Source organism: Drosophila melanogaster, chromosome 2R (genome assembly GCF_000001215.4).
Source record: "Drosophila melanogaster chromosome 2R".
Taxonomy (NCBI): domain Eukaryota; kingdom Metazoa; phylum Arthropoda; class Insecta; order Diptera; family Drosophilidae; genus Drosophila; species Drosophila melanogaster.
Window position 1 is genome coordinate 7,356,935 of NT_033778.4, and position 25,207 is coordinate 7,382,141.

General features: G+C 42.3%; 1 protein-coding gene across 75 annotated transcripts in view, besides 1 other annotated feature; it reads right to left on the reverse strand.

The window, feature by feature from the left end:
• Positions 1-24,965, reverse strand: part of Dscam1 (Down syndrome cell adhesion molecule 1) — a 63,976-nt gene extending 39,011 nt beyond the window's left edge. For 7 of the 75 annotated variants that reach the window (NM_165515.2, NM_001259247.1, NM_001259235.1 and 4 more), the window contains 5 exon segments: positions 4,784-4,933; positions 9,532-9,693; positions 11,454-11,798; positions 20,600-20,780; positions 24,537-24,935. In NM_165515.2, the coding sequence (NP_724544.2) occupies positions 4,784-4,933; positions 9,532-9,693; positions 11,454-11,798; positions 20,600-20,660 (718 nt within the window). In that variant the 5' untranslated portion in view covers positions 20,661-20,780; positions 24,537-24,935. 75 annotated transcript variants of the gene reach the window in all.
• Positions 20,412-20,456: a mobile genetic element.
• Positions 24,966-25,207: the final 242 nt, after the last annotated feature.

Sequence of the window (25,207 nt, forward strand, 5' to 3'; positions counted from 1 at the left end):
AAAACTGCCTGACGAAGACAGAGAAGAGATATTCCTACCTATAAACTGGCATGGGATACGACTGAGCTGGACACAGCAGACTTAAGGCTTGACCCATAGGCTTGTCCAGCCAAGTAATGCGATCTTTTACATCCACCTTGGGCGCTACACTGCCCACAGGTTCTGCAAATAGTACAAGTGCTAAATCCAATCTCCAAAAACATATGAGCTTAAGAAGATCTTTTTAAGAAAACTGCCTGAAAGCTTACCGAGCGCTTGGCATGGGAAAGGATTGAGCTGGACATAGCAGATTCAGGGAGCTGCCCCTGGGCTTGTCGACCCACTTGATCCGATCGTTGGGATCCACTTTGGGGGCCACACTGCCAACAGGTTCTACAAAGATTTAGGGGGGAGCTTAGTCATGGCATCTGCCGATTTCGATTTACTGCCTAAGTGCTGGGACAAGTCCTGACAGCTGGTACTCACCGGAAGGCAGGCACTGGATAAGACTGAGCTGGACAAACTATAGCTAGACTGCGATCCTGGCCCACCCGGGCGTAGTTAATCTCATCTTTAATATCAACTTTTGGGGCCACACTACCGACGGGTTCTAAGAGAAATTGACTCCTTAGTAGGCCATGCTAAGAAATACCTGAATGTTGGACAGGGGTATTTACCTAAAGAACGGCATTGGATACGACTGAGCTGGACAGATGAGAGCCTTGGAGGCCCCCATACGTGTCCTGGCAAAAGTAAACTCATCGCGAGTGTCCACTTTGGGAGCCACTGAGCCTACGGGTTCTGGGTTTAAGATAATTTCAAGTTAATTCTTCGGCATACAAAAGTGAATGTTGGTGGAGGGCATCGAGACTAACCTAACAATTGGCACCGGGTATGCCTGCCCAGGACATTGCATGGAGAAATCCTCTGCTAACTTCACTTGCAGCACTTGAAACTTGTCGTGCAGACTGGTAATTTTGGGCGGAACAGATCCAATGGGTTCTGATTGTTTGAAACAATACTATTAGGGGAAATATTTCTCAAAAATCATCTATCTGGAATGCTGGGATAGAATGAAACGACACCCACCTAACGACCGGAACTGGATATGCCTGACCGGGACATTGCATCGCAAAGGAGCTTTCCAATTTAACCTGCATCAGTTGAAACTTGTCGTTGATATTGTTGATTTTTGGTGGCACAGAGCCAATGGGTTCTGGAATATGAAGTATATTGAAATCCTCAGGATGTCCCAATAAAAAAAAACAGTCTGAATTGGTGTTGGGATGGGCTACGTATTACCTGTTAATGGGTACTGGAAATGCCTGACCAGGGCATTGCATGGCGTATTTGGTGCCCACAGACACCTCCATTGTTCGAACTCTTTCCAAGAGATTCAGCTTTGGAGGAACCGAAGCTACGGGCTCTGAGCGAAACATAAGACTTTAAGGACTGGGATATATACCCAGGAAATCTGCCCAAATGTTGGAAGTTGAGCAAGTAAAGACTACCTACCTACAAGCGGGAAGGGGATATGTCTGGGATGGACATTTGAGGACAATCATGGGTCTGAGCTGGCTCAAAAACCACATCCCAATAAACCTAATAGAATAATCACTTAAACAGCAGTGTCCTGAATTCGAATACCGCCCTGTAAATTATAAATGTTCCCAATTGATGGCATGCAAACCTGTGGGCTGGAATCGGATATGACTGCGCCGGACACAGTAGAGCGATTCCGATTCCCTGGGAAATCTCGCGTGTCTGCAGTTTGTCTTGAACATTTATTTTCGGCTTGACAGAGCCAACGGGTTCTACGGGCAAAACATCAAGGAGAGTCACGGAAAAGCAAGGAAAACTGTCTGATGATGATGTTGGGAAAGGGAAACCCACCTGAAGGACGGGGTAGGATACGACTGAGCCATGCACAGGAGCGAATAACTGCTGGCCAGCTCTACGTCTATGAACTGGTGCTTGTCTTGGGGATTCACTTTGGGTCGGACACTGCCCACGGGTTCTAAAATTTAAAGATTTTTTCCCTTATTGCAACTGACTGAATGTGTTTGGATTTTAATTTAAAGTAAAACCTCACTGAATCTTACTTGAAAACAGGCATGGGATACGATTGTACCGGACACTGAATGTTGAAGCTAGTTCCGCTCTGGATCTGCATCATCTTAAAGCGCTCTAAGAAGTTCAACTTGGGCGCCACACTGCCAACGGGTTCTACAAAATCGAAAATTAGCTATCCCCATGTAGAAAGCAGGTATCTTTTTCTTGAATGTTGGGCCTAGGAGTTGAAAGTTACCTAGATATTGGCTGTGGATATGCCTGAGCTGGACATAGCAGACTCAAGCTCAGCAATCTCTTGACCTTCACATGCTTCAAGTCATCGGAATTGGAGATCTTAGGACTGACGCTACCAATTGGTTCTGCAAGGTTAAATTCGTTTCATTTTCGTACAAGATTCCTAACTCAATTGTAAACTGCCGAAGTGAAAGTCAGGGATATTCTTGTGGAGCTTTTACCTAAAGAAAGGCTGTGGATACGCTTGAGCTGGACAAAGGATACTCAAATCCTGGCTGCTCTTTCCCTTAAGGTGCTTGAAGTCCTCACCAGTACTTATCTTGGGGCTGACTGTGCCAACAGGCTCTATAAGGAAGAATAGTTAGGGATTCTAGTTCAAACCACTACAAGATCATTTTGTGCCTGAGATGGGAAGGGACTGACTGAAATAAAAGAGCTGATTTTACCTATACACCGGCACGGGATAAGCTTGAGCTGGACAAAGGAGCGTAACACTATCCTCCTGCCTAATCCTCACCGTCCGCGAATCGTCGCCTGATGTGAGTTTTGGCCCAACGCTGCCAACGGGTTCTTAAAGGAGGTTTCACATAAAAATTAACCTTTTAGATTCTAGACCCTGCCTGAAGTTGGGCATAAAATTAGGAGGATTGTTACCTAAAGAAGGGCACTGGATAGGCTTGAGCCGGACACATCAGTGTAACGCTACCCATCTTGGGAACTCGAGTGAGAGTTATGTGCTCCTGATTACCATTGCCACTGAGCTGGGGACTTACACTTCCGACCGGTTCTGTTGAATTCGGCATATTAATAGACCGGAAACGTAATCTACATATATAAGCCTAAGTGTTGGGTTGGGTTTACCTAAAGAAGGGCACCGGATAAGCCTGAGCCGGGCAGAGAAGAGTTGCACTTGCGGCCAGATACACCCGGAGAATTCGCGACTCATCGCCGCTAGTCAAACGGGGTCCAATACTGCCAACAGGCTCTGGGATTTCGAAGAGGGGAACCCAATATTTAATTCTCGAAAGGAACACCTTCAGTTGGGATAGGCAGATGGGCGTATGTCTTACCTAAAGACTGGCACTGGATATGATTGAGCTGGACACAAGAGGGTGCTGGCTTGGCTCGCAGAGAACTGAAGCACCTTAATGTCATTACCAGAGAGAAGTCTGGGCCCCACACTCGCAATGGGTTCTTGAAAGAGGAAGCTAATTATGCTGGATTATGCTAATAACAACTAAGGCGAGCAATCTCAATTGGAAACTGGCGCAAGTTGGTCTGGGTCTGGATGGATATTAGTCCTACCTAAAAAGGGGAGCTGGATAAGCCTGGGCAGGGCATAGAAGGGTTTGACTAGAGCCTTCGTCTCCCGTGAAACTGCTGCTGGTCAGAGTATTGGGAAACTTGGGCGAAACTCTGCCAACTGGTTCTGTGAATGAAGCGAAATATAGTTCAAAGTTAATAGCCTTACATAGTAAAATGCCAATTGGTGAAGATATGGAAGTGGATGTGAAGTGACTTACCTTGAGCGCAGTTCAAAGGAGAATAAGAAGTGAAGATAGCCAACGATTGGGACTTGAATTATTTCTAAGACCTGGCGATTCAGTTAACTCGGATATCTTAAGAACGGACAACACCTACTCTATTTGGCTTTGTTTCAAGCTCTCAGCATTGTCGAGTACCCTATCCCAACATTCAGGCAGTTTTCAATTTAGACTTAGGCTACAGCAACAATTCTTTTCGGAAATATCATTTTAAATATTTACATTTTTGATATTTCAATATTTATATTGAATTATATATATATTTATATTTGTAAATTTACGGTACGCAAAGAAAGAGATTTTAAGCAAAAAATCGTTTTGATTGCATTTTTCTAAAATCCAAGAATTGTTGCTTGTTTGTTGTTTAAATTATTTTTGTTTGGAAACTGCAATCAATATCAATTAATTACATTGTTTGAGTGCAAAATCCAAACAATTTGACATTAAATTTATGTGTTCAAAAATATTTGAAATATGATAAGTTTTAAATTCTTTTACGCTATAAGTGTTTTATTTTTATCTTAAGTAAATGTAATTTTAATATTATCGAAATGCTTAATATCTCAATTTTTCAAATATTTAGTGAACACATAAGAATAGAAACAAATCAATATTTATAATATGTATTTTAATACTTGATTTGTATCTATTCTATTTGAGCTGTAGATGAGAAAACTCCAAAAGATACAAATCGTATTGGGATAACACAAATGTTGTATTTCTCTAATAGCTCGAAGTTTACAAATTTATTTAAACTTTGTATCTTTTGAAATTTACTCTACAGCAAAAAAAAACTTCAGTTATCGTAGATGTTGCAAGAAATTTATACGAATGGAATATGTTCCTTAAACATTTATTATTATAAAGTGCCAAATTGGTTAAAAGAACACAATAGCTGAAGTTTTTGGTTTTTGGCTAGTATATTGGCATATTGGCCAACCAGGCGGACTTACCTGTGATGACCAATCGTCCTTTTGTGGCACTTAATCGGGTTTCTCCGGTCAGACGATGTTTGGTTCGGCACTGGTAGCTCTTGTATCCGTCCTCGGGTCCAACCTCACGGATGTGCAGCTCTCCAGAGGGCAATACCAGGTACTTTCCATCTGATATTTTGATATGTGCAGATAGAGAATAAAGAATATGTTAGTGATGAATTGTCGGCTAACTTAACTTATTAACAATACAGTACGGCGAACAAAATCAATTGACTAGCATGCATTCAATTGAATTAATTCGCTCTACATTTGAAAGCCACATGGCTGGTAATCATTTTTCATTTTGTGTTACTTTTAATTGTGCAAAAATTGAATGCTGCTAATCGTTGACCATGCAATGTGACTTTGAAATGATTAAGGATAAGTTAAGATCTATAGACTAAATGAGAAGCCCTTGTAGTTATTTCGCACATGTTTGATTAAAAATAGAATTCGTTATTAATTTGATTCATTTATGAAATTTTTTAGAGCAAGATTAACTACTAAGCTTGTTAGGATCTCCTTTAGTCTTTGATTTTGATTTCAATCGAATTTGTTTTAACAAAGTTCCATAAACATTTACTATACACCAACAATGCCCAAGAGTTTGTAGTATAAACAAACAGAATCAAACCGGAAAGATTGATTGTAATCTATTTAAATTTCGAATTGAGATACATTTTTACAATTCAAATAGTTTTAGTTGATTGCTTCGATCGTGATTCTCCAAATTCCATGGCATTGTGCTTAATTCTAGACATGCATGAAACAAAAATGCCAATAATCTTAGATGAAATGCATGTTACATATTATATATACTCGAATCTTTATGGTATATACAATTACAGCAATGTTGGATTATTCGTTTGAAATGATATGTATTTACATATTGTTACGTGGTCGATGGGTTATTAGCATTTTTGCATTTATTTACACTACGCTACTTTATCAACGCTACGTTCAACTACATGAAGGGGTTTCGGCTTCTTTTTGGGCAAGTCAGGAGCGACCCATGGATTTTTGGAGGGGAAAACTAAAAAGGGTTGGGATGGGAAAACAAAAAAAAAAACAAAAAAACATAGAAAGAAAAGGCGGACAGAATGAAAGAAATACACAATGAAGGCCATTCAAAAGCCTAAGCAGCGCTGAACGTGGAGAACTTCTTTTACAGAGCTCTAAAGAAACCACATCGAGACCAGATCGAAGCGAACCGAATTGGATAGGGGACGCAGGATGATGTTACGGAGGAGTGGGCAATGCGAGAGCTCTTAGTCTGTAAATTTACCGCTTTCCGCGATATCCTCCTGGGGATAGATAACTCGCTCCTCGTCCTCCACCCACGAATCGACCACTATGAAATCGGCCACAAAACTGGGAATGTGGCACTTTAGGATGGCGCTATTGCCTCGCAGTATGGACTCGTCCATGACATTGACGGTGTATGATTGTGGCACAACTGCAAAGTGTACGAAGACATTGATTGAGTGAGTGGGACGTGGGGTTAAATCATAAGGATAAAAGAGGCGTCTGAAAGAGGATCCCCATTCATGTAACTGAGAAAACGGCACAAATCTACGAGACTCGGACTCCTACCAGTTATGTTCTTCGTGAAGACCTCGCCCTCGGTATCGATCCAGTCGGTTATGTCTATGTGATCCGCCACAAAGGAGGGCGTCTGGCACTTGAAAATGGCCGCATTGCCCTTGATCACATACTCGTCGTAGACTTGCGACTCGAAAAACTGCTTCACCACTGCAAGACGGGAGGTGAGAAACTAAAAATCGGGACAGGGAAGGGTCGGTGGGTTGAAGGTTTCGTACTCTAACTATGCTAATGCCGAAAGTCGTAGTGATTACCAACGGAGTCGTCCGGGAGGGGCCGCAGGATCTCCACGCCCTCCTCGTCGATCCAACCCTCGACATCGATGAAGTCTGCCACAAACGAGGGCACCAAGCACTTCAAGGTGGCGGAGTTGCCACGCAGCACAAACTCATCGATGACCCGTGTCTGGTAGAACTGGTGGACAACTGAAGGAAATCAGAGCGAACTTGGTGAAATAATAACCGAAGTGAACGGGAATGGGTTTCTGGATAGCTATAGAGGAGCCTGAGAGAGCTACGGCAAAGAAACCTGGCCAAGTACCCGTCTCTGCGGCATTGTTCGGATAGTAGTTGCGACCCTCCGAGTCCAGCCAGAGATCGACGAACACGAAGTCGGCCACGTAGGAGGGAATCTCGCACTTCATCACCACAGAGTTGCCCCTAATGACGTACTCATTGTCCGCCTCCGATTCATAGCTTTGGATGACCACTGAGTCGATAGAAAAACAAAGAAATAATGTAGTGTAAAATATGGGTTTGGGGGTTGGGAGTCAAGGAAGTGGTTGTTGGGACCTAGTGCTGCACTTAACCGAAGCAGTATGTTTTGCTTGAACTGTACCATAGGCGTCGGTGGCATTGTTGCGCCACAACTCCATGCCCTCCTCGTCCACCCAGGCCTCAACCTGCACGAAATCGGCCACGAAGGATGGGATCTTACACTTGACCACCGCCGCGTTCCCTTTAATTACGTACTCATTCTCGGCCTCGGTTATGTAGAACTGTGAAACGACTTTGAATCGAATAAAATAATAAGTAAATGGAAAAGAGGGGATCACTGGGAATGGAGCTGGTGGAAATTAAGCATAAAACTACTGGATGAACATCTTTGCCTCGCACCGTAATTGTCCGAAAAGGACAAGACATTGCCCTCATCATCGATCCAGGACTCAACTCGAACAAAATCAGCCACGAACGACGGGATGGAACACTTCAGAACGGCAGCATTACCCCTGATAACATACTCGGTCATAATCTCCGCCTCATAGAACTGATTGACAACTGCAAAGGTGTGCAATAACGGAAAGATATAGAAAAGTTGGATATAGGATGGGATAGGAACGAAACCCCCACAAAGTGTTGCCGTTGCAAGAATTTTTGACTCTGCGGTAATACCATAGTTCTCAGAGGGACGCAGTTCGGTGCCTTCCTCATCTATCCAGGACTCGACACGCACAAAATCGGCCACGAACGACGGAATGGAACATTTCAAAACCGCCGCATTTCCCCTGATGACATACTCCATCAGGATATCGGCGCCGTAAAACTGATTCACAACTGCGATTTAAAATGGGGTAGAGTGGTGAAATGAAACAGAAGCTGAAGCAAATTGAAATGGGGAAGGAATGGGATTGCTGCTTAGGACTAACTTCTTAATAGTTTCAACGGTGCGGGACTGTACCAAAATCCTCTTCCGGAGCGTACTCAGTGCCGTCACTGGCCACCCAGGCCTCGACCCGCAGGAAGTCGGCTACAAAACTGGGAATAGTGCACTTCAATACAGCCGTATTGCCACGGATAACGTACTCGGAAACAACCTCAGCCTCGTAATACTGATTCACGACTGTAAAGCAAGAGTTTTTATGAGTAGGAACCAAAATGAAATGAAATTGCTGAATGAAGGATTGGGGTAGGTGCGGGATGGGCTGTGGATAATCCTACATAACCATTAGGTTTCGCTATAGTGCATGTGTACCCGTTCCCTGTTGATCGCCTAGCGAGCCGTAGAGCTGACCCTCTTCGTCCTGCCAGGATACGACCTGCACAAAGTCCGCAACAAAGGATGGAATCGAGCACTTCAGCACCGCTGCATTGCCCCTTATGACGTACTCGTTGTTGACCTCCGATTCATAGAACTGCTGCACAACTGAAGGTGAGTTCACATAGCCACTGATTACATAATGATGCGATGGTACGGAGGGAAAGATGGGGGATGGGGCGCCTACAGAACCCAAGTTTAAGTCCAAGCCTTGCGTGCGGCGGGCGTGTGAAAATGTGAAGCTAGCTAATTGAAACGAGAGTGTCTTCTAACAGCGCAGACAATATCGCGGAGTGCACTTAATGGGACCCTAAGCGCAATCAGCTCGCGAGCTCCGCGCTTCCCTGAGAAAATCTCCGGGCAAGAGGTTAATAATGGTTTTGATAACATGGCTCATCAACACGCAGTCACCCGAGATAGCGAAGATAAACGCATAAAAGTAAACATAATAGATGCAGGAGGGAAAATGGTTAGGTACTTATCCATAATTCTTAGGTGGCACGCAACTGTACAAACCCTATGTATGTATAGCTAGCCCAAAATGTAATCAAAAAGTTGGCCAACAAACCGTATTCGCTGCCTGGCAGAAAGTCCTCGTTCTGATCGGTGTGCCAGGAGACAACGCTCACAAAATCGGCCACAAAGGAGGGGATTTCGCATTTCAGAACCGCCGCATTGCCGCGTATTACATAGGCCTTATTTACATCGGTGTCGTAGTATTGGGCAACGACTAAAACAGCAATGACAGCAATCAAATAAATGCGTTTATGTAATAAAACCGAAAGGAAATCAAATTCTGGGTAGAACTGAAAACGAAACTCTGACGAATTGGGAAAGCTACGACGAGGGAGCGAAGGATTCTCGACTGGTTTCTGCCTAGCCAGTGTTGGTTAATACGTTATTCTTTGAGTTTGGTGTGTTGTATATTTTACAGAATTTTGTAATTAGTGTTTCCCGTTAACTGCCCTTGCACTGTGCACAAGTGTTTCAGTGAGTTTGCCTTTTTTGCAGTGTTGTACAGTAGCGGTTAAGGTAGTTAAGGATAGTTTTCTAAAAGCTCACAAACAGAGACTGTTCTTCTAGTCACACACCATATTCAGTGCCTGGATAGAAATTCTCTTTCTCGTCACTATGCCAGGATATAACATTCACGAAATCGGCTACAAACGACGGTATATCGCATTTCAATATGGCGGAATTGCCGCGGATGACAAATGCCTTGTGTATATCTTCTTCGTAGTGTTGGGAAACGACTAAACAGGTAGGAGAAACGATAATAGTGGTGAGATTCAGATTAAAATAAGGAATGAATGAATGATGGAATGCAGGGATTTTCTGTGCAACTAGCGGAATCGCGACCCCAGCATGCTTTTAGTAGAGCAAAACTACACATGTATCCTATCTGCCTGCATCTGCAGCTCGGATCGCACCGTATTCCGCGCCCGGAAAGTAGTTCTCCTCCTCATCGGTGTGCCAGGACACCACTTCGACGAAATCGGCCACGAAGGATGGAATCAGACACTTGATGACCGCCGAATTGCCTCTTATAACGTGCTCCTTGTTAACATCCGCCTCGTAGTACTGGGCAACCACTGGGAAAAGGCCGATTATTACCTATTATGTCCAAAACATTCTCACAACCTTGAAAGTGCTTAGGAACTGAGTTCCTGGAAAATTCTGCCGTTGTAAACGACCTTCTGGTCGAAAACCCCGAAACTATCATCGCGCCGCTGCTTGACAGGCAAAAGTTAATTTCAATTAACCAAAATATTCTTTACGCCAGCCCGTGTTCAGGGTGTAGACCATAACTCATTTCGGCCAACTAGCTGCGGGCCGGCTGTGCAGAATGTTTTCCTCGTCTGCGCCTTATTCACACATAAGCATACTATAAAATGATAAATTCCTCCGGTTAATAGCAAGCGAAAGCAAACGACAATAATGATGTCAGGCTTCTGGAACGGGGGTCGAGAGGTGGTGTCTGGGATAGGTGTGCTGGCTAATTGCCAGGGAACACGTCAGCCGGCGATGAGTAAGCGGGTGGCATGGCTCCGACATAATTAGCTAAAATGTGCTCAAGTCTGGCCCATTTAGGGATGGCTCCATGGAAGCGGAAGTGACTGATATCCAAGGGAGTTGGGTCTGGTCCATAACTCGATCAGCTGGCAACCCGTCAACCCCACGGTGTGCGCTAAATAGTCTGACAGTTTCATCATCTTCTTCATCATCGTCATCGTCGCAGCTGCCACATCTTCCAGGGAAGCTGTTAAAGGTTGCTGAACAGACATGCACGGGCATGACAGGTACAGTTGCCGACAAAACATTGCGACAGGAAGTAAAGCTGCGAAAACGAACCGATTAAACTGAAATGCCAACTTGCATTAAACTCCTCTAAACGTTGCATAGTTCGACTAAGAAATGTGTGAAAATGAAAGCGTGCGGAAAACTTTGGCAATTCGCAGAGCGTTCGATGGAAATCCCGTGAAAACTCGGTTTTAATTGCCGCAGCCGGTGCAACAATAAGTCAAACACAAGGGGTTAAAGACTGCAGAGAGCGACTTGACACGCAAAGGCAACCGGCAACTTTTAGCTGCAAACTGAAAGTGCCAAGTAGTGGAGATACGAAACCAACGCAGATACATAGGCCTTCATTTGGGTGAACCTGTAAAAGAAAGGTAAACTCAGGGCAGTGCAAAGTAGTCACCTGTTGGTTGCCTAATTCAAAAGGAATTTTCTACCGACTTCAAAATAATTAGTTACTTTAACTCGCAGCTTTTTCATCTTCTATTCTTGTATTTTGATTGCAGATTTGTATTAAAAATCTGTTAAACTAAATGTTGAGTTTCATTTAAATGAATATTTGTAATATTTTATATATTATTATTAAATATTTTTTTAAACTTTTTAAAAATATATAAAGCTCATATCTATCCTTTTTTAAGAATGACTTTCTTTGTCAATTACCAACATTTACTTTGCACTGCCCCTGGTTTACCTCTGAACCCTGACAACTTACCGGCTCGCACATGGACGTCCCGGGAGATAATGGATCCGAACTGGTTGCGGGCCAGGCAGGCGTACACCTGGGCATGGACCTCCTGGCGGTAGTCCTCGGCGCGGAATGGAGGGAAGACCAGCTTGCCGTCGGATGAGATCTGACGCAATCCGGGCACATCACCCACGGCGGTACCGTCGCTCCTGATCCAAATAATCTCGGGCATGGGATTGCCGCTGGCCTTGCACTCGATCTCTGCGCCCGTGGAGTTGGAGAAGTCAATGCGGTTGGTGGGTTCCTTGAGGAAGACGGGTCCTTTTTGGTCGGCATCTGGGGGATTGGCAGCTAGGGTCTGACTACCACAAGCTAAAATGGAACAAAAATTCAAGCGAGCATTAGGTAATTTACTAATTTATACAATTTATAGATTTGAACTGATAAAATAGATTGTCGTGGATTGTCGTCCGCAGTGATATCTTTAAATCTATTTGTATTTCTGTTTATATTTCTAATTTGATGTAGTTGTCAGCCATCCCTGCACTTGAATAACAAACACTGGGCTACGCTCTATGGTCAGAACTTCCGCAGCGGAAGTGCATTCTCATATTCATGTCAACAGTGTGACTATTGTTCCAGCCATTTCAGTTTGACAATTGAGGGGCATGGATCAGTGACTCCTCGGAGCTGCACGGCCAACAAAAGCTGTGTTCCATTCCATACCTTCTCTGCCAAACCAGCCACAGTTCCACCTCCAGTTCCACCCACCGCCCCTGAGGACAAACAAAAGACCAGCAGGCTGAAAATCGTTCGTTGACACTTTGCAGACTCCACCCACTCCCCCAATGGGTTTCATTTGTTGATGCCGTCACTTTGCATTGGCAAACGATTTCAGACCTCGTGTATGCATCGTCATGGCGCTCGGAATTTCCCCCATCCACCATTTCCTATTACCAAAAGGTGTTGACAAATTTCTCTGTGGTGACACGCCCACCCAACGCCCTTTCCCGCATAAATATTGCTCGGATGCAATTCTCGGGGCGTATGGATGCAAATTGTCGAGGGCAAAAGCTATTGTAGGCTTGGTTAGCTACTTCTCTGCATGTACTTTGTATGCTGCAAATGTTCAACTTAAGAACCCATATATCAACTGAAGAATGTATGTTTAGCATGCAGAAAAACATTTCTTATAACTAGAGATATGCCAATTATCTCGAATTATTTAAATCCATTAATATAAGAAAGCTCAAAGGCACAGAATAAGTATAGTTATGTTCTTAAGTAAACTAAGACCTCTAAAAAGTCTTATGAAATTTAAAATAAAATTATTTATTAATTGTTAATTAAATAATGTGAATGCAATGAACAATTGAAATTTCGAATAGACTACTATCGCAGTTTCTAAGAGTTGAAAACGGAATAACTTAATCATTTAAGATTTCAGTTAAGTGGAAAATAAAATTTTTATTAAACCTTATTTTCTGTCGAACAATAAACATTTTTTATACAGTGCAAGTCTGTTATTAAGTGTCATTTGAATGCATTTGTTAAACAAAATTATTGTGAGGATATACTTTTATCTATAAAGTAATAGTTTAAGCTTCACTTTAGTTTAACTAAGCTAAAAGAAGTGATTATCCAACACATTATACATATTTTAAATGCAAGCTGAACTGTAATTGCAGAACAGACTGTATATCGGCAAACACACTCAAAATTATATAAATATTTATATATTTTTTTTCCAGCATATGGTGGCCATTCGGAATACAAATCGTAAAATCTTGGATGGATCGTGCGAAAAAAAACAGCAAAAACCGAGGGTAAAGTAGAGAAAGGAAATAAGAAACACGCAGAGCGAATTATTGTAAATATTGCAACTGTTGAGCAGAACTGAAATCATTTAAAAAGAAGATACTAAAATTCCGGAAACTGCATCCTTTATGTTTCCTATCCAATACTTCACTTTTGGGGTTTGATTTTATATACTATCCTCGTTTAAGTTACACCTGCTCCCAGTTTTAGTTTTGTTTCGAACTGCAGAAAAAGCAGCAGGTGTGTTTTTATTTTACCTTTTTCGCTTTCAAACCCAAAGCTCTGCGAACAAAAACACGCAGAACGAAACCGGTTAGGAAGCCGACTTTAAAGAGCAAAAAAAAAAGAGTAAAGTAAAAAAAAGTAGAATAAGGCAAATCATAAGCAAAAGCATTTGGAGGCAAAAGCAGAACTGCGATGTCAACGGCGGCAAAACTCAAGCTAATCAAGCACTTGAATTTTTGTGTGCTGAATTCGTTAAGTTTTTCGCCTCGCAATTTTCCACTCAAGCTGGCAATTTGCAAAATGCGATGATAATTCTGCTACGATGATGAAGATGATGATGGTGCGGGCGGACGAATCTAAGGTCGCTTTATCAAGTTTAAGATGGCGAGTGACTCAGCGCGAGATGCTCGAATTTATATCGTATTTAATTAGACTAGCCGAAAAGCGGGCCAAACTAGTGAGCAAATCAACTAGTAATCAAAACTTATAATAAACTTCAGGTAGAGGAGTGCCTCTAGAAATACAGATAGAAACACGCACTTCGAGGGTGCAAACAATTATTAAGCTGCGTTTATTTCACACGCATTAATAACATATGTATTATTTTCGATATGTATGTAATTCTTCGACATCGAAGGACTGCTGCCCACCTAATTAACTTATTTCGTGGCACATACAAACCCCTAACACCCCTTAAGCTAGGAAATTGGAAACTAATAACATCCGGCTAAACAAAAACAAAGGGCCTAAAAGTTCAATAGGCACACACGCATGCCCCGCCCATCGCCCAAGCGTCCACATCACGCACTCTTGTCATCGAGGTCAGGAATGGAACTGAAAGGAACTGCCCAGGCTGGATGGATGCCTCCCACCCCAATCGAATCGAATATATATACCCCTTCCAAAAACCCAATGAATCTCGACTTTTTCACCGCGATTTCGACCGGTAAAAGACAGAAACATCTGCTCGGGAGCTCAGAAACCAGTTCGACAGCTGTTCGGCGGAGGAGTACGGCGGGATTGGGAGAACAGGTATCGCTATCGGTGTCTCAATGCCAGCGTTACCCACTCATTCATGCGAATCGCACAGCATTTACCCCACACACACACTGCTCACGATCACGATCACAGTCCAAAAAGCATTACCTACAACTCGTGCGGACATACATATGTATGTATTAATGAAAATACAAATTCAGCTACACAGGGCAAAAATCGATTAAAATTTTGCTCTACTGAACATACCTATTCTTATAGTTAGATTCTTTTCTCAGCTATTCATTTGTTAAGATAACATTTTGTTAAAACTACAGCTAAATATGATTAACCATTCAAGCCAAGTCGTTCTTGCTGCAATAACCAAATCACATAGTTACTGCCAGTGTGATTTTTAATTACCAAATGTTATGAGAAGCAACCGTGTTTAGTCTCGTTTCAAATGTATCTCATTTTCCAGTGCAGAGACACCAACTAATTGTGTAATGCGTGACACACTTAACTGCAGACGCACTGCCCACACGATTCTAACAGCTATCTATCTGGCTGAATAGACGCCTCCAACTGTCGGCAAGTGCAAGTCACCCGTGGAAAGGTCCGAGACCGCAAGCTGCCCGCAACTCACCCGTCCACCTCGCCGGCACTCAAAAGATGACAGGGAGTCACGGTGACGAAATGCCGCACTCGACAGAAGCTGACAACGGGAACACCAGTGGCCAGGGAGCAGCGAAACCGCAGCCAGGTGCGAAAACCGGGAGCGGAGGAAAACGCCGTTAAGTCGACAGGAGGCAGAAGTGGGACGAACTGGAGCAGGCCACGCGGAATATGAACACACTTCAGGGCCAGGTGGAGGGCCGGGAGTGATGATGATGCGGCTGATTCCAGTGGCACTAGATGCCAGGCGACAGTGGGTCAATGTTGTCGTTATGGCAACAAAACATTCTATTCTAATACTTTAAATAATTATAGATTCTTTGCTTCTTTAAGCCAATGCTTTAATTAATTTAAGCAACTTAAAACAGCGCTTCAAATAAAATATTGTATCATTGAGGATGTCAGCCCACTCAACGAGGTGAAATATTATGTTGTTTTATTTCAAAAACATTTTTTTAATCATTCAGTTTTATACTAACCTACTACTTTTTACTACTTCACACAATATGTAATATCGCCCTAAATTCGGTTTCAAGCAAGTAAAGCAACCATCTCAGCTCGAATACCACTGTCTTCTGAGAGAGAGACTGTCATCAGGGGCTGAACAATGGAGCCGAGGAAGAGAGTAGCAGAGAAGGGAGAACTTGGGGGTGGATTTGTTGTATAATTGAAAGCGTTGCAAAACATTTACGAAAAGAAGAGAAAAGTAAAGCAGAGCGGACACGTGCATCATTTTCAGTAAGTATCGGAATTTATCTCAAAGATACAGAAGTGTCATGAAGAATAAGAGCAGTACAATGCGAATAAGGAAATATGCAATGGCTTTATGCAAGTGTAAAACTAAAAGTTCAGATCTATACGACAATTTTGATCAGTTTTAGAAATCTTTTAGGACGTGTCCTACGTTTCCTAACTTTAAAGACCACTGTATGCAAACTTCCTATGGTCAGATAAAGACAACTTCAACGACAGAAGCGTTCAAAAAATATATACACACATTATGTACCCCTGACAAAGGGAAGACCAACTGCAGACGTGTTTTGCATATAAATTCAAGTTGAAATCGTCATCGTCTCGTGCGCATTAATTAAGACTTCGAGCTACACAGTAAAAGGCTGTTGAAAAATACGTACATATATACACGCATGTATCTACAATTTAAGTTTAAACACTTTTTTCGCATGCAGATTATGGAGATGGAATGATACAAATGGGTTGAGACTCGGCAGCCCCAAAAAAACAAAAAACGTGACTCAGCAGAAGGTGGAAGGGAAGGTGTATGGGGACTCCAATCAAATCCCGCCTTCGAAATGCCTGGACGTGCGCGATCACATCCATAGATGATGTGTGCCGATAAGTCTCAGTTCTCCGAGGCTGTTGGACTGGAACTGGGATCGGTGGACGGGTGAATGGGTGGGGCCATGAACATATTTTACAAATTATTATGACGACTTGATTCCGTTCCATTTTAGGGGGCGCCAAAACGATGGTAATCCTCTTCCCCTCGTCGCTCGCACTCAAGAATTTGATTTTTGAGATATCTTCGGTTCGTATCTTTCCGCATAAGAGATTTCTTTTCATTTAACGCCACACAATTTATGGTGCCTTATGTGCCGAAACTAAATTCTTAGCCATAGAGTGACTTGGGGAACTATTGTAGAATCACTCGACGAGTTTGTGTTAACTTAAGTATCCCCACAACATACGGTTTATTTTGGAGTGATCCAAAATAATGTCACTTGAATGAAGAGTCGAAATAAAGAAGAAATTGACTTATATTTGAGGCAACAGAATATTATATTTAGTCCCTTTGGTTGGATAGTGCAAAATGGCAACCACATGTGCACAACCCTTCCCACCCACGACGCCCTTCTTGACCGACTAACTCGTCGCCAGGGGGCGCTGCAAGGGGAATCCCGCCGAGTGAAGAGCGGCAACGGCGCGTCGCTCGAATTCAGCTTGTCAGGCAGGGAAACGTAAATAAGTACATAATAATTTTCCAGAGGGTAGGACAATGTTTGGCATGGAGGAGGTGGAAATGCGTGCCGCCAACGTGGCCCTCAGTCATTACAGCTGTTCGAGGGGAATCTGGGGGTGGGTGCCACTTTTCTCTCTTGCCGGGCAAAATGAAAAGCGTGTGTTGCAAGCGATGGGAGCAAATCTTCGCTGGCAAACTAAACAAACATTTCTCATTTTTCACAACTTTTTCTCTCCACTGCGATTTAGGGGTGTCAGCGACAGAGGAAGAGAGCCAGCAGACAGCAGACCTTTGGGGTTTTCCACCAACCAACACCAACGGGGTTGAAAAGGAAAACTTTATTGCCGAAGTTTTAAAAGTCTCGCTAAGAGCAGCGCCATTTACGCTACACCCACTTAAAACTATATCTTAAAATAAATTCTGGCGGGCCCCACAAATTCTTTCGCTGGCTGCAGCTCATAAAATATTTTGAGTTAACTTAATACTTTTTACACATGCACATGAATCCGAAAGTTTCTCAACTTCTGGGGGAGCACTCAATGAGCTCGAATATATGACAAATGCTTTTAATGGGCCAACAAACGCTTTGATGCCCTGAAATGTCGCGACTTCTCGCTGGATTTGTTAAGAGTTTTCGGGAAAGTGACCTCGACTAGATTCCTCTCTGAAATGCATTTAGCACGGCATTGCTGCCAACTTTCAGCATCGTTATCAGGCACTTATTTACGCAATTATCGAAAACTCGTTCGCAGTTGCTGATTGCATGGGATATCGAAAGATGTGGATGAATGAAAACCTGGAGTTCTAAGTATATGGATGAGATGAGGAGCATGGCATGGGCATCCCCTTGGAGTTGCTTCAACAAACCAAGCGTGTGATGTGCCTCAATCGTCGAGGTATCATAACACATACTGCGAAGAGGGCGAAGAAAGTGTCAGGAGGGGCACATCAATCATCTGTAATTACGGAATGCATTTCCCATCTTGGACAGCCCCACTCCATCCCCACATTTCGGCTCCTTTCTTGCATTCTCCACCATTTGGCTTTGTGTAGGAACGGAAATAGTTTCTCCTAGAACAGGGCCTGGTTCAGTGATCTCCCCGATGATCTCTGTCATATTTACGAGTGCTTTGAGTGGCATGCAGTGCTTCTAATTGCTTACGAAATCTCTTAAGGAGAGATCTCGACGATTGCAGTTGTGACCCAGTTGATAAGTGGTTTCTCTTATCAGCAGTAAGTTAGCCCATTGGAATATGCTCTTATCTAGCTTATATTATAGCTTGTACAAGGCTTTAGCTGCGAGAAATAGATATAAATAGAACTCAATAGCGAACGAGAAGCATGGGTATGCTCTAATTAGAGCTAGCAATCAGATAACTTTTTATCTTTTCAATAGAAAATGACAAAAAGCATGCTTCGGAAGCATAGCAAGCCCATTCCATAATGCCATATGTACATATGTGCCATTTGATTCGCACATACATGTGCACACAAATTGACTGCTTCCTGTTTATTTGCTTTGTGTTACATGCCCACTTTTTGCTTTTCGGCTGCAGTGTTTTGAACCCACTGTGGCCACTTGTGAACTTTAAGCTCCATTACAGTGTCCGTCGTCGTGTGCGAGCTGAATTTCAATTGAATTCAATGAAATTGCGAATTAAATGCGTCCGACTGTAGCGGAGACAGGAACAACAACATAAACATCGCATTCCGACTTTCCCATAACGTAGAGCGCACAATAAATCCACTTTATTGTTTAAGTCTGGCTTTAAATGTTAATGCAACATGCTTTGCTTTTGCCTTGCATCGCCACAATAGCGAAACATATAATAATAAAAAAAAGTAAAAACTGGCGCAAAATGTTTTTAATCAATTTCAATTGAATGATGACCCGCACAATCAACATAAGACGCTCACTCAAAGTTGTATCTCTGAGATCTTTTCATTCCGACGGGCGAATATTTGTACTCACTTTGCATAATGTGTTCTTTAAATTTACGATATCATCATCTCTGCTGATCTGCTTAGCTCATTTCAAACATAGTATTCTTTTTTTTTTTTTGCTTTTTCTAAAATATTCTGTTCCATTAGCGTTTATTTATTCGAAATTCCAACAAAGTATCTCATCACGCGATTCCCGTTTAAAAATGTAATTCTCATTCCTGACTCCATCGACGGAGCAAATTTTCTGTAATTCCTAATCTATTTATATATTTGTTCTTTATTTCTATAGAACGTTTTTTTATGATGTTATACGCGAAGAATAAACAAAATACACATTTGCGAACTGATAACGTAAATGAAAGAAGTCACTCTATAAATTCGTAATATAAACGAAAGCTTTATTTGGCGATGGGTCAAGAATACTGGCCTCCTAATTGATTTCCATTTAAGCTAACATAAGAGGTAACTTGAATAACAAAGATAAAAATGGCTGAGAACGTATGAAATGTATTGATGTTTAAGGCCTACGTCAGTCAATATCATAATTGTTTGTATAATAACAAATAGTTTGCATATGCAATTTATCAATTATTACGATAATAGGGAAAAGTAAAATGGAGGAATAAATCCGTTCATAAGAAATTATGTCCACAGTCTGTCTAGAACTGAAATTACTCATCTACTCGGTGGGCTGACTAATTCCCAATCTGACCCACTGATGTGGCACAGCCCCTTCAGAGTCCCCTCTCCCCACCCAACAACAACATTTTCCGGACAGTCGAGGCAATGAACCGCACGTTTATCTGCACCCCCACACAAAAAGATACAAATGTATCCGTCCAGACGCACACTCGAACCACAATATCCAACTACAGGCAACCGACAAGCGCAATGAAACAAAAAGCGAAAGCCAAAGTAAATGTAAGAAAAACAGAATCAAAAATGCACAGAAACGTTTGGGAAATCCACAGCGGGAAAATTGGGTAAAAAGTTGAGGCGCATGTGTCAACAGAGATAAGAAGCGTAAAATTAAAAGTGAAAACGAACCTGAATTAAATAACATCAATGCCACGATAAGTCGGCAATTATTTGGATTAAAACAAAATTTCTATATAATTCAGACAGTTCAAATTCTTTATCCAGTTACCACCTCAATTAAAGTCGGTACCCACAGGTGCCTAAAACCTCAAATCTTTATACAATATATGTATCTCTAAGATAAATTACGTATTTTCAGTACATAAATGCATGTGCATAATCAAGGCATAATTACTTAGTGTTAATATATGAGTAAAAGGTATCTGGTAGTCGTGACACTTGACTAAAGCAAACGCATTGCTTCATCTCTGCCTGAAGGCATGAATTGCTGTTAGATGAGTAATAGGTATCTGATATTCGGGACACTCGACTAAAGCGAACGCTTTGATTTCGTAATGTAAATTTTAGAACGGCCGAGAAATAGCAATAAATATCAAAGTTCTATAGTTTCCGGATTCTACAGTTCACCAGTTCGGTATGCCTTAAACACGAATGTATTGGGCCAAGTGCAATTACTCACCAATGAGGGCAACAGCTGCGAACAGCATTAGCCATTTGAGGCGTTCGTTGGGCATATTCATTTCGTATGCCGTGTTTCCGCTGAGCGGGTTGTGTGAAGTTGGCAGTAGAGAGCGGGTCTATCTGACTATCGATTTTACGCAAAAATCCACTGAAAAGCACCCTTGGCACGTCCGAATTATCTGAAAAAGGGGGAGAAGCATTGTTTCATTACTTTATAAGATATTATATGATTTATTTTGTTTATACATTTTTTATAGGGGCTACTCCTTTTGTGCTTATAAATTACAAGTTAAAAAACTTTTGCAAAATGTCCCCTTTTGTTTAATGAAGTGTAAGTAATTTGATTAGGCAAACCACCCTCTACAGAGTACCTTCATTTTACCCTTTTTTTTTACTACTTAAAACACAAAAAAGTTAAATACAATGCAATCCGCAGCACTTTAATATATTCATTAATTCCTTTCCAACACTGTAAGGTTAATTCCTCCAATGGCTGTGTTTATTGCTCTTCAAGCTAAAATCTCAATTCCCAAGTATCTGTCATAGTATTGTTTATGGAGCAACAATATCAGCACGAATCGAATAAAAAACAAATACCTAACTCTGAGGTCTATCCCGAAAAGTGTCTCCAACAAATTTCCAGTAGAGAAGCCCTGTAAAAGCGTTTAGCAAATGGAATAAAAAATAGGGGGAACCACACGAAAGAGGCAACAGTGGGCAGTGGAAGGAGGGTTCCGCGGATGGATGTCATTAATTAAACCACAAATGGCGATAGAAGAAGGAGGCAACTACTTTTCGTTTTTCCGCCTTCTGCTATCCATAAAATGTCACGCGTCCCCCTTCCCCGCCGCCACCACCGCAGCTTGGAGAAGAAAAAAAAAACACTTTATGACAGGCAGGAAGTCACGATTCCACATTTCTGTCTGTCTGTTTGTCCCCCGATCCCCTCGATGGCTGCAATTTGACATCGGCCCCAAGAGATCCAGCTCCTCCGCATGGCCAGCGACTTACTTTAATCCACCAGCTTGCTTCTAATTGTTCCATATACACATACTTGTGCATGGAAATAGATTGAAGAGCAAATTGCTGAGCTTCTTAACGCTTAATTAACTTTTAAGTGGATTCCTTCGTTTGTGGACGAAGATTTCGTTTTTTACTCCGCGTTCAATTCAAGTCGGATCATTCAACTAGAAAGCTAGGGCTTATCTACGATTTGGGTTTATTTGCTCAGAGGGTTGCGCAGGCGTATAGAGCGATCTGTGCCCCTTTGGAATAATAAAATCGGGGGTTGGTGGAGGGTCTACTGTACCCATGTTAGCTTTTCAATTGGCCTAATGAACAGACTGTAGCTTGCAGCAGGGAAACAGCTGCATCAAAGGCTCTGGGGTGGCCAAACTATTCCATCAGGGGTGTGGCATCAAACCCACGAGTTTATTAACCGAAAAATTCCCTTTTAAGCTGACTCTACTAAGTATTCCAGAAAAGTTTAGAATTAGAGAGAGGAATGCGGATGGTGGAAAATAGTTATGTATATTAATTATTTTTGAAATGTATTTGCTAATCAAAAACACACTTTGAAGACGAAGAAGTTTATCCACATATAGAAATGGTTGCAAATTTTAATTGAATCACGTTCCTTTAAGAATCATGTGCATTTTTCTAATCCATCAAGTATATCAATGAATTTAGATTTTTGTTTAAAAAATAAATAGATAAATCATAAATGGAAAAGTAATTTGCCCAAAATTGCCGAACAGCACGTAAATATTCGAGTAATGACTCATCAATACATCTCTCCTTGAGCTTTCAGCTTAGAAATTGTTCGCTTCCCATACCGACAACTGATGCTCGACTGAAGCAATTTGGAAAACATCTGGTAATCAGTCAACGGATCCAGGCATCCGTATAGGCAACATATGTGCGGATACATCTATACCATATACAATGTACCTACATAAAGAGATACAACCCTCGGTGAGCGGATCCGTTTGGTCAATCGCGTGGTAAAATCAACGAATCAAAAGCATTTTAATATTACTCATGCTCGCCTTTCGTATTCTTCTTGTTGCCCCGTCTGGCTGCATGTGTAACTTTAAATTGGGGTGACGAGCCAATAAATTTAGGAAGGGTGGTGCCGCAGGAATGGTCGGATGGGGCACAGTGGGCACTGAGGGCAGTGGCCCAGTGCAGGGTCGTCGGCGGAGGCAGAGGACACACATCCATTGTCCAGAAACGCTGCTGTGACCCATTCGCGCCCAGAGCTTCCGCACTGCGGCCCTAATTGAGATTCAAGTGCTCTCGGCGGCAGTAGAAACAAAAGGAAATATTTATTCGGTCCTTTGTTCACTTTAACCTTTTCCGCTGTGTCATGTTGCTGCCCAAGTGGAAATCAATATTTGCCTTCACAAGCGACCCGATGAGTGCATTCTCATCAAATCGATGAGAGCGGCCAAAGTAAATCTGTTTAACCACCAGCGTGCTGTGTATAAATTAGTTAGTGGGTGGAGTAACCATCACTAAAACAACTTAGAACTTATCTGAAATGTGTGTGAATAAAATGGCACACTATTGGATTTATTTATTGATTTTATTGGTTGCCAAAACTCATTGAGCACTTCGCTCAACGAGTGGAGCACTTTCAGAAAAGCTTATTAACGATTTCAAAAAATGTCCAGGATCTATTCAGTACATTTAAAGGGAGACACCAGTAATTCATGTGGGTAAATAAATAATTAGTTATTGTAAAATAAGTATAATAATTTACATTAAGCGGAGTATCAATGTAAACAGAAATTAAAAAAAATTAAATCAATAGTGCCTAAAATACTATTCAATAATATTACTGCAAGTTCATAGGTGTATAGGTAATTCACTGACTATTTTATTGCTCTGAAAACAGGGAGTCACATGGAAAATTGGCACTGGTCCAACTGGTGGGGAAAACCGCCTAGCAACAGGATGGCGAGCCGACGAAAAACCAGAAAAAGAAGCAGGAAAATAAAAAGTATATCGCCAGCAGACGCAGAAGGAAGCGGAGGAGGAGGGTAGTGCAACACTTGCAAAATCAAATAGTGGAAACTTCAGACACACCAGCAAGGAAAGGACGAAGGCAGCTGCACGGGATTTCAGTGATTTTACAAGCAGGGGATGAAACAACACTAACATCAGGACTCACACACACACACACATGTGCGCTGAAAGGATCGCGACGTATGTGTGCCACATGGAAACTGCGAAGAATTTTAAGAGGTTCTTGAGAATGAAGCGTTTTGAGTAGGGAAAGCTGAAAACTACCTGACGGCGACAAAGGACCAAGGACCTGGCGGCAGGAGGCACAGGTTGCACACACACACACACACACTGACTGACACACACGAATGGACGCACAAGCGAATACAACGGTAATCACAGAGTTGCTTTTCTGCGGTTCCAAGGGCGCATGCGCCGAAAAAAAATCGCTGAAAATTCAGGGACTGCAATTATTTCCTCTAAAACTCGATTTATAAATAAAAAGTAGCATGAAATATATAGAAACTCCCCTACGTACTAAACAAGACATTCGGAAATTTAGTATGAAACTTGTTTGGGAGTCGTAGAACATGCATATTTCCTCCCTCATGGCAGTACATTTTCACACCCTTTTGCAAGTGTGTGTGATGTGATACGGTGCATAAAGTAACCGTTTTTGCATTCCCAAATTGAAAAAACTTAACGTCTGGCGAAAAATCATAAGGAAGACCAAAGACTATTATCATCTAACCGATAAAATATCAACCTACAGCATCCTGCAGTTGATTTCGCAGACTAGCGCTACTCGGTGGGCGTGGGCAGGACTCACGCACACTTCTGCACCCAACCTATACATACACGACGGGCACAAAGAAGTTGCCAGACAACGGTGAAAATTTCCCAACGGTACCGCCGACTTTTCTTACCGTTATTGTTACTGCGGCTGGCCAAATTGTTTTTTAAATGCGATTAATTGTTAACACTCACACACACACACTTGTGAGAGTGGTGGGCTATTTGCAGCAGGGTGCCACTAATCCACGGGGGTGGCGACTCCGCACAAAAGCACGGCACACACAAACACAGATACTTTGCTCTGCTCTTGACTATCTTTCAGATACTTTGCATACTATTATTCACTTTTTTGTAGGGTGGTGCACTAGCACCGCTGCAACCGGTTGGCGGATTGCTAATCGCGTACCGCTGCCGTATATCCGTCTATCCGTACCCGTATCCGTATCGGTGTCCCAAAACAAACGCTCACACGCACACACAAATACTCGCACGCTCTCGCGATTCGCCGACTAGCGCTGAAATCCGGTTCTCGATCGCTCGACGGTCCAAACAAGACTGAATCGGATGCTCAGATACTCGCCATCGGATTTAGATACAACGCTTAAACCGGCGCTCTCTCTCTCTCCCTCTCATCCTCTCTCTTTGCGCTTTCTGTGTGTGTGTGTGTCCGAAGGGGCGATTGTTTGGGAAATTTCTGGGACATTTCTCACCTGTTGCCTTGTGGACTGTGTTTGCTTGGATTTCAGCTGCAAATGTAGAACTTAATTATCTTTATAAGACGATAACTATTTTATTTTGAATA